Source organism: Leucopleurus acutus (genome assembly GCF_964270905.1).
Source record: "Leucopleurus acutus genome assembly, chromosome: 3".
Lineage (NCBI taxonomy): Eukaryota > Metazoa > Chordata > Mammalia > Artiodactyla > Delphinidae > Leucopleurus > Leucopleurus acutus.
In genome coordinates, this window is record NC_139145.1 from 144,773,818 (window position 1) to 144,790,383 (window position 16,566).

The window sequence follows — 16,566 nt, forward strand, 5'->3', positions numbered from 1 at the left end:
AGGGGCTGTGCCTGTTTTTGTTCACCACTGAATTCCCAGAGCCTAGCATAGCACAGTGCCTGGTACACAGTAGGTCCTCACTGACATACTGAATGAAGGAATGAATGAATAGCACCCATCACTTTCTTCTTATTAATGAATTGAACGCATTTTACCTTGGAGCAAAGTGGTAATGTGCCGAGGAGAGCTCAGCCGCCCTTTGCCAGTCTGGCTGTAAGCTGCCACGCTTACTCGGTATTCAGTGCCTGGTTTCAAATCTCCGATCACTTCCTCCTGTCAATGACCAAACAGGAAATGTGTCAATGATCAGAAGTTCTCTTGAGGCAAACCAGATAATCTCATGAGGGTTGCATCTTGAGGCCCCTGTGAAATTTGCTTGGGAGATTGTTTTGTTTTCTCTAGGATTGGCCAAGTTTTTTAATTTGCAAAGAGGAAAACACCATGACATATTTCCCAAGACTAATGAATTATCCTTTATTGGAATCAATGCACTGTCATAGGACTGGGACTCATCCACCCTATCAGATGTCGCTCATAACATCTGAGTTCTTCAGTGAGAGTATTAGGCTGCTGTAATTCAGGTAACAATCTTTTCCAGGGTTAGAATCCCCCAGTTCTTTCTTTCCATTTGCATATCACAGATGCTCAGGGACTAGCCACGACAGCAAATTGAGGTTCTTGATTTATATCCACAAAGCAGGGACTCAAACTTTGGTTCTCAAATTTTAAACTGCCTCAGAATCACCAGGAGGGCTTCTTAAAACAAATTGCTAAGCCTGGCCCGCAAAGTTTCAGATTCAGTAAATCTGGGAAGGGGTCTGAAAATTTGCATTCCTAAAAAGTTCCCAAGTGATGCTGCTGGTGATTTCATCAACGCCCACATTGAGAACCACTAGCACTGATGATGGAAGTGTGTGTGAACTTCAGCTGCACAAACAGCCTGGACCAAAAAGCCCCAGCTGAAGATGACTGGCCCCATCTTGAGACTACAGTACCAAATAGTAAGTGGGAGCCTGGTGCCCCTGGTCCCAGTACACTGTAGTGGAAAGGATACTGACTTTGGAATCAATCAGTCCTGGGCTTGAATTCTGACTCTGCCACTTATTGCTAGCTATGGCCTTGATATTAAATTCCCTGAGCCTTAGTTTCTTCCTCTGTAAAATGGGGATGATGTATAACTATCTTGCATAGTTACAACATTTGGGATAATGTATGTAAAGTAGCTGACACCAAGGATGTCCTCAGGAAACAGGACTGTAATGATTATTGTCTTAGGCATGTGAAACCCTTGTTTTTCTCCACTTACGTAGGTTCCACCTTCTCTGAGGCCAAAATCTTCCCCTTGACAGCTGACCACACAGAACTGATATTACCCTACCAAGTGTTGTGCCACTAAAGTAGCACTTATACATATTAAAAATTATTACTATTTCTCCCGTGGAATCGCAAGCCACTTGAAAGCATGTGTCCTGTCTTATATTTCTTCACAACATCCTCTGCAAATGATTAAACGTTCATTGTTGCTAAGGAGAACTAATCAACTGACCGACAAAACTTTTAAAAAGATTCAACAAATAGTTATTGAATACTTACTACAGTAGTTCTTAACCCTGAAAACACGGTAGAATCACTCGAAGATCTAAAAAAAATACCAGTGCTAGATTCCACTCCAGACCACTTAAATCAGAACCTCTCGGGGGCAGAGCCTGGGTGTCAGTTTGTTTTAAGTTCCCCAGGTGATGCTAATATGGGCAGCCAAGTTTGTGAACCACTGGTCTAGGGCTTGGCTCACCTCCTGGCCTCTGAACTCCATCTGTCTACCCTCCTCTCTTTCTCCTGTATCTCCAACCTCTCCTTTATCTACCTGATGCTTCCCTAAGTATTTACTGTGCTCAGGTCTCTCTTATCTTAGACAATCAATTATTCCCCACCGTGCATGTGCCCCTGTCTCCTCTCCAGAGGTGCAACCTTCTTAAAGAAGTTGTCTCTACCTTCTCACCTCCTATTCACTCCTCAGCTTGCTCCCGTCTGGCCTCTCCTCACTGCGAACAACTGAGATGTTCCTACCAAAGTCACCACAACAACTCTGCAGTCCACCCAGTGGGAACGTCTCCATCTTTACCTGACTATTTGCAGCTTTCAATACTGTTGCCCACCCTTGCTTCTGAAATCCCTTGGTTTCCTTGGAAACTGTGACTTCTCCTCCATGTCTCCTTCTACTTCTCTTGTTGCTCCTTCCAAGTATCCTCCACCCACTTCCCATTCTCTGCTGGCCCCTTAGGTGTTGGTCTTTCCCAGAAGTTCACCCCTCACCGTCTCCTCTCACTCTGTAGCCTTGCTTAGGTAAGCTCATCTACCACTCCCTTAGCTTCTAGCACCTTTGAATGACATCTCCCACCATCTCCAGCTCTAACCTGCCTCTTGATCTCCAGACATGGGTTTGTGACTGCCTCTTGAACTTCTCTACCCAGCAACTACCATGCAACTCAAGTTCAACATAACCAAAGCTCAACTAACCATCCCTATTCTGACTACCAAAAACAAAATGAAAAAGTGCTTCACCCTTTGTGTTCTCTCTCTCATTACCTAAACCAGAAATTCTCAACACTCCCCTCTGTATGTTCACCACCCCTCCTCCCTAACCACCATTCAATCAGTTACCAATACTCTTTCGTATCACTTGAATCAGTTTATGTCATTTTATCCTCACAGCCATTTAAGTCCAAGTCCTGATAATGATGACAATGGCTCTGACTCTCTTGGCCACCAATACTTCCTGCACATCCAATCCGTACTCCACACTGCTAAGTTATTTTCCTGAACCCAAATCTGATCATGTCACTTCCACTTACAATAGCATCTTTGCATCCCTGTTTATCCTTCCAGCATCATCTCATGCCACCTCCCTTCCTTACATTCTACATTCCAGTCATACTTAAGGACTTGGCAGGGCTCACATTTATGCCATTCAATTCCTTGCCTCTGGGCCTTTGAACTGGCTGCTCCCTCTCCATGGAATGTCCTTCTCCCTGCTCCTGCCTGGCTCACCCCTGCTCATCCTTCATGACTCAGTTCAGCTAAGACATTACCTCATTTCTCTGACCCCCTAGCCCCCAGTCTGTTAGGCGTCCCTCCTCTATGCTTCCCTGGCGTCCTTGGTGTACCTCAATCATAGCAACACTCGCCTTATACTGTAATTGTCTGTTTACTGGTCATCTTCTCCCCACCTGCTTGAGGGCAGGAAGCAAGTTCTTATTCCTCTGGCATTCCAAAGCTTAGCATTATCTGACATGTAGCAAATGCTCAAACAGTGCTTTTTGATGAATGAATAAAGGAACTACTGAGTGAATGAAAAAAATCAAACCAAGATGTAGGATATAAACAGATGACCTCATCAAGAACCAACTTCTCCTACTGACCCCTCCAACTTGATTAACAGCATCTGTATCTCTGCCCCAGACCCCGGTTAGTAACCCCAGAGACAAGACTGACTGCCTCTTACCCACCTCCCTCCAGCCACCTCCACATGCCTTTCAGACCTGTTCCCTTCTTCTGCTTCCCTTGAATCCTTACTTGGGCCATTTCTACAGCCTCCAAGAGAGTGTCTGTCTCCAATCTTCCCTTCCTTCTCTCTCCCCCTGACTGCATCCTACATATAACTGCACAAGGGGCCTTTGCTGAACATATGGTCCCGCTTTCACAGCTCCCTGTCCCCCATCCTCACCCCTGCTCTAATACTCTGCATCTGTGCATCCTAGTTCCACCATCTGTCTCCTGGTTTCATTTCAAGTTGGGTGGTTAGGAGGCTGGGGGCCCCAGGTGTATACAAGACTCCTGTTTCCCTCCTCTCCCAACTGCCACTCCCAGGTTTTTCCCAGGGAAGCGGAATCACACTTTCAAACCAACCCAATGCTCTCACAGCCTTTGCTGTAGAATCCCTTCCTCCTGTGATGTCATTACACTCTATGAAGTACAGGGGTAGTGGTGTGGTTTCATAGATTACTGTAGATATTAGATACGCGCCAATACCAAATACAGCTACCATTAGTTACCACTTATTGAGTGTTTTCTCTGTTCCAGGAACATATGTAGCCTGAGCCTTCCGTCAGGCCTATGAGGTAGGTGTCACTCTTATTTTCACTTCCAGAGGAGAAAACTGAATCTCTGAAAAGTGAATGATCTGCTCAAGGCTGTATATTTATTAAGCGGCAAAGTGGGGATTTGGATCCTGCTTTGACTCCAGGGACCAAGTTCTAATTGGATAACACATGATTGAAAAATATTAAATAATATTTAAATTAAAAATTCCTATCATAGACACTGAAGACCAGATAATTATTGTATCTATAAACATGGAAATTTTTGTATCTGCAATTTAAAAGTGATCACTGAAAACCAAGGGAAACTACACTTGTAGAAGTTCTTAATGTGGATTAAAAAACAACTAATCTTTTTGTTTGAAGATCAGTGCTACCTTTAGCCCAGGTATATTCTGAGAGGTGGAGGGTCACCCTCCCAGAAGCTAACTATTTCCAGTCTTTTCTGGTGTCTTTTCCTGAGCTGACAGGCTGGTAGATCAGCATAAGAGAGCAAAGGGTCAAGGGGACTGAGGAGTTGGGGTCATAAAAAGAGGGGTTGGATTCAATGATTTAACTGTCACTTCTTCCTCCAATATCTCTCCTTCCAAATGGAATCTCTCAGAATAGTGTGACTTGTGATAACCCTTGAATTTTTTAGTAAAGTGCTGCACAATTCCACAAGTCTTCCTATTTCTGTCCTTAAATGTCTTATGGCCACTACTTCAGCCTTCATCAAACTAGGTAAGATGCTAAAAATACCCTTTTCAAAGTAGAAAAAGTGGTTTTTTTTTACCTTGTGGAAGTTGGAAAATGAGTCAAAATATTTATCTCTCTTGGACCTATTTCTGCACAAGATGGTGAGAAACAAAGTCAGAGAAATTGCTTTCCTGGGGTAGAAGCCAGAGTGAATTCCACAGTCTCCTCTGGCCCCTTCCATACTTTTTGCGGGGGGCAGGGAGCAAAGTTGGGTGCATTGCTGCAAAATAACCCTACTTTGTGTCCCTTTCTGAAATACAAAACCCCTTCCAAAGGTTGCCTCCTTTGTCTTTTAACACCACCAGTGGCTGTCATGTGATCAGAAAATTTATATTTGTAGAAGATAAAAGCAAGGCTAGTTGGTTAGTTCACTGAGCCCAGGAAGAAAGTTCCAACAACTTTACAACCAAGTGAGCTATTCCCCAGGACACCTGCCTCCCTCACAGACTACCAGAAGCAACCAACTTTTATCTTATGATTGTATAATCATAAGATAATCATAACTTATACTCCATTTTGGAATTTCCAGTGCCACTTTAATTCTCACAACAGCTCTGAGATGTCAGTCTTATCCTCCTCATTTTATAGATGATGAAACTGGACCCAGAAAGTTTATATAACTACACTCTAGGCGGGGCAAGAATGGGTCTGGTTTCACTGATAAAATGCATGACTTAATATGCTTCCAATTGCCTGACTCAAGACGGAGTACATCTAATCCTCAGGCTAGCACCTTGTTTTTCAGATGTCCAACTGCCTTTTCCGTGTCTACTGCACCAGATCTATTCCCTCCATTCACAGTCTGTGATAGGAATGACTCTCTGCCCCTAGTATCCATTCTCTCCTTTCTTGTAATAGAACCCCTGTACATTTCAGTTGGACCATGGCCACTCAAAGACTACATTTCCCAGCCTCCCTTGCATCTAGATGTGACCATGTGACTAAATTCTGTCCAATAGGATGTGAGCAAAAACGCTGAGGGCAATTTCTGAATTATCCCTTCGATAGTAAATGATATTTTCCCTTTCCCCTTTTCCTCATCTTTTGGCTGGAATGTGGATGAGGCAGTAAGCTATTTTGGGTGATGGAGAGGCAGGCCAGAGGGGTTGGCAAAGCAATGAGATGGAAGAATCCTGGCACAAGGAAGCCACCAGAAGAGCCCTGAACTGGTTATATCCAGACCATTACATGACAGAACAAGAATGCACATCTTGTTAGGATCACTGTTATTTGGGGTTTGGGGACTGCTAAACTTTCATTCTAATTCATGCTAGACCCAATGTTCAAAAACAACCCGGACAGCTATGTAAGAGGAGCCCCTGAAAAGAATGGACTATTCTTAACTGAATCCCTGTTCACTTTGCCATGATGAAACCATGCTGAATGGCTCTGAACTTAAATCTCTGACCTTGAATCAAACCTCACCTTTACCTGCTTCCATGCTGCACTTTTCTCCTACTGCTGGAAACCCAGGTGGTTTGTTTCCAGAAATGAAGCTGTATGTTGTCTTGTTCACTAGTCTGGACAAGTAGCCCCTACACCGGGAGGGCATCCAGTGAGCACAGCTAAGAGGAGGCATGAACTGGGACAGCACTGGACTAGGAGCCAGGAGACCCAGACTCTAGAGCCAAAGAGCTGTGTGGTTTTGGGGATGCCACTTAACTTCTCTGGGCCAAAGTTTCAACATGGAAATTCTACAATTCTTCTAAAATAACCTTTACTGGCAGCTAGTAACCTTGGGTTCAACTTCACAGTTGACTCTATAAGTTAAGTCTGTGTCTCGGCTGCCTTAGTAGAAGTTGGGAATATTTAGCATCATTACATGGAAGGCACAGGGAAATAGAAAAGGGTTATCTTCCAAACAGCCTTCTTCCAAAGGTCCAGAGGAAGGCTGTGCAGGCCAGAGTGGAGGGATTTCCATTCCCTGAGTGGTCACAGAAACATAGAGTATTTTCCAGGGTTTTGCAAGAGGGGCAGCATTGGGGTTGGACAAATCTTCCTCGTACGGATCTACCCTGCACATTGCAGGAGAGTCAGAATCCCTGAAGCTTGTTCACTAGAATGCCCACACCTATTTCCATATGCCCACAGGGAACAAAGAATCCCCCAGTTGGCAACCATTACTAATTGGCCTCTTCATTTTATAGTCAAAGAGAGGTTCAAGGGGGTTCAGTGACCTTGCCCACAGTTACCCTTGCTCTAGTGGCAGAGCTGGGACTAGATGCAAGTCTCATGATTCCTGTCTGCTTTATCCCTTAACCCTGGATAAGACGCAAATAGAATCACTATTGTGGGTCAGCCAGACCAGTGGACTCCAAAGCAGGGCGGTGGTGCAACCCCCTGAGAGAGCAACACAACCTACTGAGATGTTGGAAGAAAACATAAGAACTTTCTACTTCTATTTTATCTCCTCCTTTACAATGCTGTGGGATTTTATAATGTACACAATATATATAGAGAGAGAGTAGCAGATGTATAATTTACAAATACATACATATACGTATATTGGTATATGTTCAAATATTTTTTAACTGATGGTATGCATGATCAAAAAGTGTTGAAGACCACCAGCTTAAGCATCCATTTCTATTTCTAACTCTAAAAACATCACCAAATTGTCCTGATTTGTTTTACTGTTTATTTTTCCGGGATGAAACCTGCTGGTTATTCTTCTAAGAAAAGGTTAAGTGTCAAATGCTAATCAAATCAGAAGCCTTTACATAGGCAGACTATCAAAGAGTGCATCAGGATTCCACATAATCCACCAGGTTATTTTGGTCATTTCTTCAGTTGAATAGAACCAATCCTCTGTTCGGCATTCTTCCAGAAAGTCAATCAACCACGTTTAGGTGACCGGTTTTGTCTCATTGAGAAGGTCTAGGATTGTTAGAGGCAGTGAGGTAAGAAGAAGGAAAAGCGGGTGAAGGAGCTCCCCTCACACTGGGGCTCGCTAGTTGAAATATTTTCTCTCCTTTTCAACCTTTTTCACCTCGTCTTGGAACAGAACTTAAATTACTTCAAACTTTAAAAACGTTGCTCTTTACAAATAGCTCAATTTCATTTCTTTTTATGGCTGAGTAATATTCCATTGTATATATGTGCCACATCTTCTTTATCCATTCATCCGATGATGGGCACTTAGGCTGTTTCCATCTCCGGGCTATTGTAAATAGAGCTGCAATTTGGTACATTTTGGTACATGACTCTTTTTGAATATGTGTAACTGATTCACTTTGTTATAAAGCAGAAACTAACACACCATTGTAAAGCAATTATACCCCAATAAAGATGTTAAAAAAAAAAAAAGAAAAGAAAAACACCTAGCAAGAAAGAAAATGTATGATGAGAAAAAAGAAATCTGGATTTCACACAAAAACAAAATTCCTTTCGAAAGTAAAACAAACAAACAAACAAACAAAACGTTGCTCTTAACCTTACTCTACCATGTGAGATAAAACAGTTTCTTTCTAAATGATTAAAAATGCACCCGCTATGCTCCGCGACTGCTGCTTCCACTAGAACCAAGCACTCTCCGTGGGCCTTAATCAGCGAGGGAGATGCAGAAAAATCAACATTTTGATGAAAAGAAACCCCCTGAATCCAGGGTTGGGGCAAGGGTTTAACTTTTCGAAAGCATACTTACAAAAATCATCTGATGATCCAATCGTCCCTGGAGAGGAGAAAAAACAAAACAATATGAAAAGGAAAGGAAAGGTTGCAGGAACTAAAATGAACTCGTAGAGTAGCTGCCCTTCCACCACGTACAGCCAAGGGCAGCAAACACACACCTTGGCAATGTGATTTCTCTTGAACACTCACTCAGTTCTTATTCTGTGCCGCATGTAGTGCTGAGGGTTCTACGACCACGACCTTGTTTAATGCCCACAACATTAAAAGCTGCTGTTCTTGGGCAGCTTTTGGTCTTATTGGGAAAACCACATTTACACTGATAAAACAATTAGAGAGCAACATGAGACCAGATGTCATTTACATGCAACTTACTAGACAGATTGAGGTCTGTAGGATGCTACAGGATGACGTGATGGAGTACAGAGGTTCCCAAACTTTCTCTGTTCATGGCACCATTAGTATCGCAGTATTATTTTACAGCACCTCTAATCTAGAAAAAATCCCTAACGGTTCCAGTTATTCAATAGTTATACCCAAAAGATTTGGTAGGAGTAATTTACACAGATGTTTCTGTTTCCCGTGCAAAGTTCAAATATTCCACAAGGCCCCTGTGAGTTTGCTGCAGAGCCCTGAAGCACACAGGCTGGGAACCACAGATACGCTATACGTGCTATAGCTCCTTTTCCAGTTCCTGTTTTGTCGATGAGGAAACTGAGACCCGGTAAGGTTACCCAGCTGGTTTGTCGTCATACAGGAATCTGAATGCGAGTCATCTAAATCCAGAGCCCCCTCTGCTGTACCAGACCGCTCCCCTCCCCCTTCCTGACTTGCTGCCTTTATGTCTAGTCATCATTTCCTCTCTCCATGCTCTGTATTCTGCACCTCCCCTGCCCCTCTGCCCAAACGCACAAGCCCATGAGCATGTACACACACATATGTGTTCATTCCCTCGCTTCAAACCATTCCTTTCGACTTGAATGACCCTCTCTCTCCTCTGCCTTTCCAGAAACTGCCCCTGCTTCAATTCTCAGCCCCCACTTTTACCTCTTGACCACTTGTTCCTATACTAATCTCTCCGTCTTCAAAACCTCAGTCTGTCTAGTAAGTTGCATGTAAATGACATCTGGTCTCCTGTTGCTCTCTAATTGTTTTATCAATGTAAATGTGGTTTTCTCAATGAGACCAAAAGCTGCCCAAGAACAGCGACAGTGTGTTATCTCGTGCTGGGTGGAGAGTAGCAACCGTGCAAGTTTGTTGAAATCGGCAAGGTAATCAAATGCTGTAATTTGCTAGCATATTCTAACACCTCAGTGTAGTTAATGGAGAGAATATGTTGAACATAAAGGCAACGGTCATCAGGAATAACAACTAACATCTACATGGCTTCTTACTTTTTACTAAAGGCTTTTACATGCACAATTTTATTTGCCACTCACAACAGTATAATTATTACACCCCCTTCATGGGAGAAAGTTGAGGTTTAGACAGTTTAAGTAGCTTTGGCCAAAGTTACCCAACCTGCAAGTGGAGGAAGGAGGGCTGGAAGCCCAGGGTGCCTGTCTCCCTTCCTGGACTCTGCTTTCTGTTTGCACTGCAGTGGCCTTCCCAGAAATGCCAGAGTGTCGGGCCCGGATTCATGTAACGGGGCAGGATCTTGATTTCAGAGGCACCGTGCGCGGTCCAGGACCCCTGTCACCAGCACCGTGCCCTCTCTGCACAGGCTGTGCGTGAGCCACACTCACTGCAGGACAGGAGGCTGGGCAGCCGGGAACGCCGCTAGGGATGATGTCAGCCCCACGGTGGGGTCCAGGGGCTCGTTGAAAGTTCCAGTGCCATCAAGGGGAGATGGTACCTCAACCGGTGGTGGCCTAGGTGCAGCCAACCCGATCTCCCCGCCTCAGGATAGACTAAACCACGGAGGCTGGGGCTGAGCGCTCCTGAGGCAAATGAGGGGTACTCAAGCAGAAGTCTGAGAATAAAAGCACCATGCAAAATACAAATAAGCCCAACACGTGCATCTCTTCTTTGAGTCATGAGAGCTTTGGTAAAAATAGCCAGAGCGGGACCCAGAATTCAGTCTGCCCTAGGCTTACAGTCAACCGTTACTTGCTAACGTATGGTTTGAAGAACGTTACTTCACCTCTCTGAGTCTCAGCATCCTTGGCAGGAAAATGAGGTCACAGTATAGTCGTAAAGATGAAATGGAAGAACAAATGTAAAAGCATGAGGGAGAGTGCCTGGCAGGTAACAGACTCTCAGGAAGTGACAGCTACTCATCACTGATGACAAATAAGCTTCTCGATGCTGCGCCCTGCAGGCATTTACTAAATAGGAGTTACAAACACCACCTCTTCCTCCACCACCATTGTAGCTGTGGTATTCTGGGCACTGATGCTAACTCCTTGTAGAGCAATTAGAAAGGCTCTAGCCTGTAGAATAATTGTAGTAGAACGGGGAAGGAGGCGGCCAGTGAAAGAAAAGAAAACAGAATATGCCTAAGGCAAAGAAATTCACCCCAAGAGACCTCGACAGGAAACAGAAAAGAAATAGATGAAGAGCCAGCAACTGGTTAGTGGAAGGACAGGATGCCGGCTGGGGAAGAAAAATAAACAACTTGCACCGTTTGAATATACATTTCTAATTACACCTTCTGCATTGTGTCTCCAGGGAGTTGAGAAGATACAAATGTGTCATATTTATTTATAAAGCTTTATTGGGATTTCAAAAAAAAAATCAGAATTGAATTTTATGGAGAAAAGAAGGGGAGAAAACAGCTGTAAGATAGCTGTTTTCCTGCAGGATAAATGGGGTGGGCTGAGTCCAGCATGGAAGCTGCCTTTCTGGAAGCTTTCCTCATATGGCTGCCTTTCTGGAGATACACATGCACGTGATGGGTTTATGGCCACGAAAGACGTTCTAAATTCCAAAGGACTATACAAACATTAGTTTTCATTGTTGTTGCCATTATTATTATTATTATTATACATTCATCAGCACATATACACACCAAATTAGAAATCCTTCCGAATATCAATGAAATGCCAACCAGGGATGTGCTTTTAGGAGGCTTCCAGGATGGAGCTACTCACCGTGGTCAGGGTATCCAGGCCGAGTGGCACACCGTGGGACCGCTCCTGCAGGGATTTATCTACGCCAACCTCAGAGTAAAAGACCTGGAAAAGATGCAGACATCCGGGTGAGAGCGGGGCCAGCACTTCTCCACCAGACCAAGGGCCTGTGGTTCGAACTGTACTCACAACCACAGCGGGTCCTGAGGCGCGCTGCCTCAGCTCTCTCACACTAGTTCCTTGTCAGCAAACATCAGACATACCTGGCCAGGGTTGCAAACTCCTAAGCCTGCAGAGACCCAGAGGAAGACACGGAGTAAAGTGGAATGGAGAGGGCTGGACCCGGCGCCTAGTATTTTCCCCGAAACCATGATTCTCTCAGGTAATCTTTCATGTTCCCACTTTTGATTCTACCTGAGTCTAGAAATCCATTTCTCTACTTTAAGATGACAACAGGACAAGGGTCATGATACATGGCTTCTCTCCCTTGGTGAAGGGGAGACAGGAGGGAATGGTGGGTCTGGGGTCTTATGGGGGGTTTACATCCCGGTGGGCAGCTCAGCTCCAGCAGGCTTGGCGCCCCATAGGAAGGTGAGCCTGGGGTGGCCAGCTCTCTGGATAGGCCCAGAGATTTCAGCCTTTCAAGTAATTATCTGAAATCTCCTAACTTCTTTTTTTTTTTTTTTTTTTGGAATTTTTGAATTTTGTTTTATTTATTTTTGTATACAGCAGGTTCTTATTAGTTATCCATTTTATACATATTAGTGGATATACATCAATCCCAATCCTAACTTCTAAAAGTTGACTCATTTTTAAAAACACTGTTCAAAGAAAACATTTTGGTAAACTGAAAAAGGGTCAGTTTGTAAACCCTCGGAGGTAGGAATGCATTCTCTGTTCCCTTCTCCACTTTGCCTGTCCACCCGGTCACTTTCATTCAGATTTTACATTATTTTGTCCTATTGACAAAATAGGACAGTGACTCTCTATTGTTTCCCATGTTTCTGCTTTAGTCTCCAAATTTAACTGTGGGCAGTTGGAGATCAGGAAGCATGTCTTCTACTGAGTTTATATTTTCCCATCCCAGAACAGGGCAAGGACTCAGTAGAGCCAACTGACTTTCAGGGCACTTACAAATGACCTTAAAGGGAAACATCTCTGGTTTCACGGAGGGAGAATGAAGCCCCACACGGGAAGGCTGGTATCAGGAGGCCGTACACAGGAGATGGGGAGGAGGAACAGTTACCCCAACACACCCACTACAGAAATCCCCGTGCCCAGGTACTCACAGTATACCCCACGATGGGGCTCCCAGGATGCCTTGGCATCTTCCACCGGATGCTGAAAGCTGTACAGTTCAGCGCCTCTAGCATGATATCAAGAGGCGGCCCCACCTTGCCTGCCCCAAAACAAAAGAGATGGTGTTACACATCCCACCTTGAGTACACTTGACACGAGATATAAGAGTGTGTGCTGACAGATGGAGAGCATACTTAAAGATGATTTCACAGGCCAGAAATGCAGACATCTCTCCAGGAGGCCACACCTGTGGCAGCTGACTTCACCAGACCTCTACTGACCCCTCCCAAACCTGCAATGGGAGGGAAATCAGCCCAGCTATCGCCCACAGTCCCTTCTGTAACTCCCAATACCTCAAGGACCAGCAAAGGGAGATTCAGGGCAGCATAGACCAAGGTGCTTGGAATATATTAGAGCAAGACAGTGAATTTTTTTTTGGTTTACTCAGTAACATATATGTTTTATAGATATGTTATATAGATTCTGTTTATATAGCTCATATATTCTTATTGCTGAATATTTCAAAAATGAGGTTTAGTATAAAATGGGGTTAGGAAATTTCAAATGTTTTACTGTATTCTTACCTTAAATAATTTTATGGTTATGAACAATAAACTTTACGTTTCTAAAAACAACATATGCAGATTTCAAAATTTAGAAAACAAAAAATTCCATCATTCAAAAATGAGTCCTGCCAACATTTTTATATAGTATACCTCCTTTTGGTTACATGGAATTTTTTGAAATATATATATATATATATATATATATATATATATATATATATATATATATATATATATATACACACACACACATACACACACACACAAACATATGTTTATATAATGTATATATAATTTTAATTGTTTATTGTGTTCATTACATATAATATTCATATTATATATATTCAATATATATTCATAAATATTCTTATTTGACTTAGTATATATAGTGTACATATATAAATATTAATATATATATAAACTGATAGTATGTATTTACTAATCAAAATAATTATTCTTATTTTTAATGGCTGTTAGCTCTTCCATATAATGCCTGGGCCATAATTTATAGTGTATCTCATCCCACTACTGTTAGACACAATTTATTTCTGACATTTTGCTATTTTAAATAATGCTCCATGAGGGCCGCAACTAGGTATGTCCCGTTCAGAGCACAGAGACTAATAAATGGAAGAGCTCAATAAACGTTCCTTCAGTGAACGAGTGTTCTTCAGTTTGATTTTCCACTTACTAATATGTCCTGATGATCTTTCTTTTTAGGGACTGTGTATAATTCTCCAGCATATCAGTTGGGATACTCTGTTTGCAATTCACAGAGATCTAATGTGTCTATTTACTGGGCTACTGCTGGGGCCCTCCACCACCAATATTTTCAATAACAAAATCGAAGGCCTTTCTGGTGGACCAAGTAACAGAGGTTCAGTGTCATCAATCGGCAATAACGGCCATAGACACCTACCGCTGCCACCAGTGCTGTGACTCAGGGATTTGATCTTCAACTGTTCTCTGTCTCTGCCTTGGTTCAAGATTTAAAGTCCCATCTGATTGGCCAAACTTATGTCATGTGACAAACATGTCATGTGACCAAAGGATCAGAGAGGAAAGATCAGTTTTTTCTGGTTTCCAAACTGGAAACGGACAGGATGAATGGAGTCCCGGAAATAGTTCTTCCACCAAGCCTATCCACTGTACAGGAGTTTCCCAAAGGAGGACAGGATCATAGGAAAAGAGTAGTGGGCAGTGGGATGGCCAAATACTCTGCTATGCAGAGCATGCACGGACATTAACTGCTACTCCAGTCATTGACATTTAGGTTGTTTCCAAAATTTCACTGTTAAAAATAAGGCTGAGAAGAACATCTGTGTGTGTGCCTTGTCATGCACAAAAGTCCGAGCATTTCTAGGATGGATATCTATTAAAAATTATGAGTATATGCATCTTAATTTTTAATAGCTACTGACTTTTTGCTCTCCAAAAGGATTTAATAAATGAATCTTGAAGTACATTCAATTTTTTCATTTGGGTAAATTCTCAAAACAGAATTTTTGTGTCTAAGACAGAATTTCTCAACCTCCACTCTACTGACATTTCGGGCTGTACATTTTTTCGTGCGGGCTGTCCTGTGCATTGTAGGATGATGTTGAGTCACATCCCTGGTCTCTGCCCACTAGATGCTAGTAGCACCCACCAACTGTAGTTGTGGAAACCAACAACATCTCCAGACATTGTCAAGTGCCCCATGGCAGGCAAAACTGACTCCGGCTGAAAACTGTTGATCCAGAGAATGAATGTTTTAAAGATTTTTATAAATATAACCAAACTTACATCTAGAAAATTAACCAATTTAGAAGCTTATGGAGGTGTATGAGAATGCCCAGTATAAGGAACACATCTTCCCCAGATCTGAGTATTACTTTAAAATCGTTGCTACTTTGATAAGAAAGAAAGAGGAATATTTTAATATCTTCTTTGGCTATTTTTCTTCCTCCCTTCAGGTGTTTTGTACATTTTTCAATTGGGTTATTTTTTTTTTCCCACTGATTTAAAGGGGCTCTTAATATGTTCAAAGGTCTGAGTCATTTACCTATACTTTTTCCTGTGTAGTTTTACATTTGGGTCCAGCTGTATAATTATTTATTACTGAGCAGCTTTATTGCTGAGTGGGGGTCTATGCTATCAAAATCTCAAAGGAAGCTGGGAATGGGGGAAAAGATAGTGGAAATGATTTACAGAACCCTCACAGACCACAGAATAACCGGTAAGCACAATCTCATCCTAGGCCCTAGCAGTAACACTACTCTCTTCATTTGGGGAAAAATTACAACTCATCAAGTTGGGCTACTTGGGTCAGTTAGTGGGAAACCAGTCCTTCTATCCCTTGTGGATCTGTTCAGTACAGAAAACTCTCTAGGTATTTTAAGCAGAAACATGGTTACAAAATTGGTGGAAAGACTAGGGGACTGGAATTCAGGAGTCTCCATTAGCTCTATTTTATAAATATGTAAATAAATAGGTGAGAAAGAGAGAGAGACAATAGGTAGATAGAGGATAACTAGCTAATTCGCTATTGCAATGATTCAAAACCAAGAAACCCCAGCCTTCACACTTGATCCTGCCATTCTTACCATTACAATTGCCTCCAGACACACACGAAAGTGGTGGTGAACCTTGGAATGATGAGTTGTCATGTTTGGATGGCCTTGCTTGGCAGGAGAGACAGCAGCTGGAAAGTGGCCTTCCTCCCATTCCTGCCTTCTGTAAGTCCTAAGAGTGCATCTAATTGGCGGGACCTAATTTACCTCCAGAATACTGACTGCAAGGCAGTCTGGGAAATGTTTTTATTTCTCCAGCCTTTGCATTACAGTCATGACACCTAAAAGGAGGGTAAGATGGATGTTGAACAAGCCAATCCACAGTATCCATGACATGCTGGTACCATGAAAAGCCTGAATTCTAATACACTATCCCCTTTATGTTCATATTCTCTAAGAAAGTATTCTAATCAAGCGCTGCTGGAACACAGCTAGATATGACTTCTATTTTTATCGGCATATTCTTTCATTTATTCAATCGTTCACACACCTAATATATATTTATCGAGCTCCTATATGTATCAGGCACTGGCTTAGTCGGTGAGGCTACCTTAATAATGAAGAGACACAGGGGACCACCAACAAGTTAGCAGGACATTACAGTTGGGTGTGAGGA

General features: G+C 42.7%; 1 protein-coding gene across 5 annotated transcripts in view; it reads right to left on the bottom strand.

Annotated features, from left to right (window-relative positions):
- The window catches only part of EGFLAM (EGF like, fibronectin type III and laminin G domains), a gene marked incomplete at its 5' end in the record, with an annotated part of 169,969 nt that overhangs the window by 107,144 nt on the left and 46,259 nt on the right, over nt 1-16,566 (bottom strand). For 3 of the 5 annotated variants that reach the window (XM_082837407.1, XM_082837404.1, XM_082837406.1), the window contains 3 exons: nt 156-273; nt 11,555-11,638; nt 12,823-12,932. In XM_082837407.1, coding sequence (XP_082693533.1) covers nt 156-273; nt 11,555-11,638; nt 12,823-12,932 — 312 coding nt within the window. Of the gene's footprint in view, nt 1-155; nt 274-8,478; nt 8,506-11,554; nt 11,639-12,822; nt 12,933-16,566 lie in introns of all 5 variants that reach the window. The other 2 variants (XM_082837403.1, XM_082837405.1) reach the window with 1 other exon arrangement.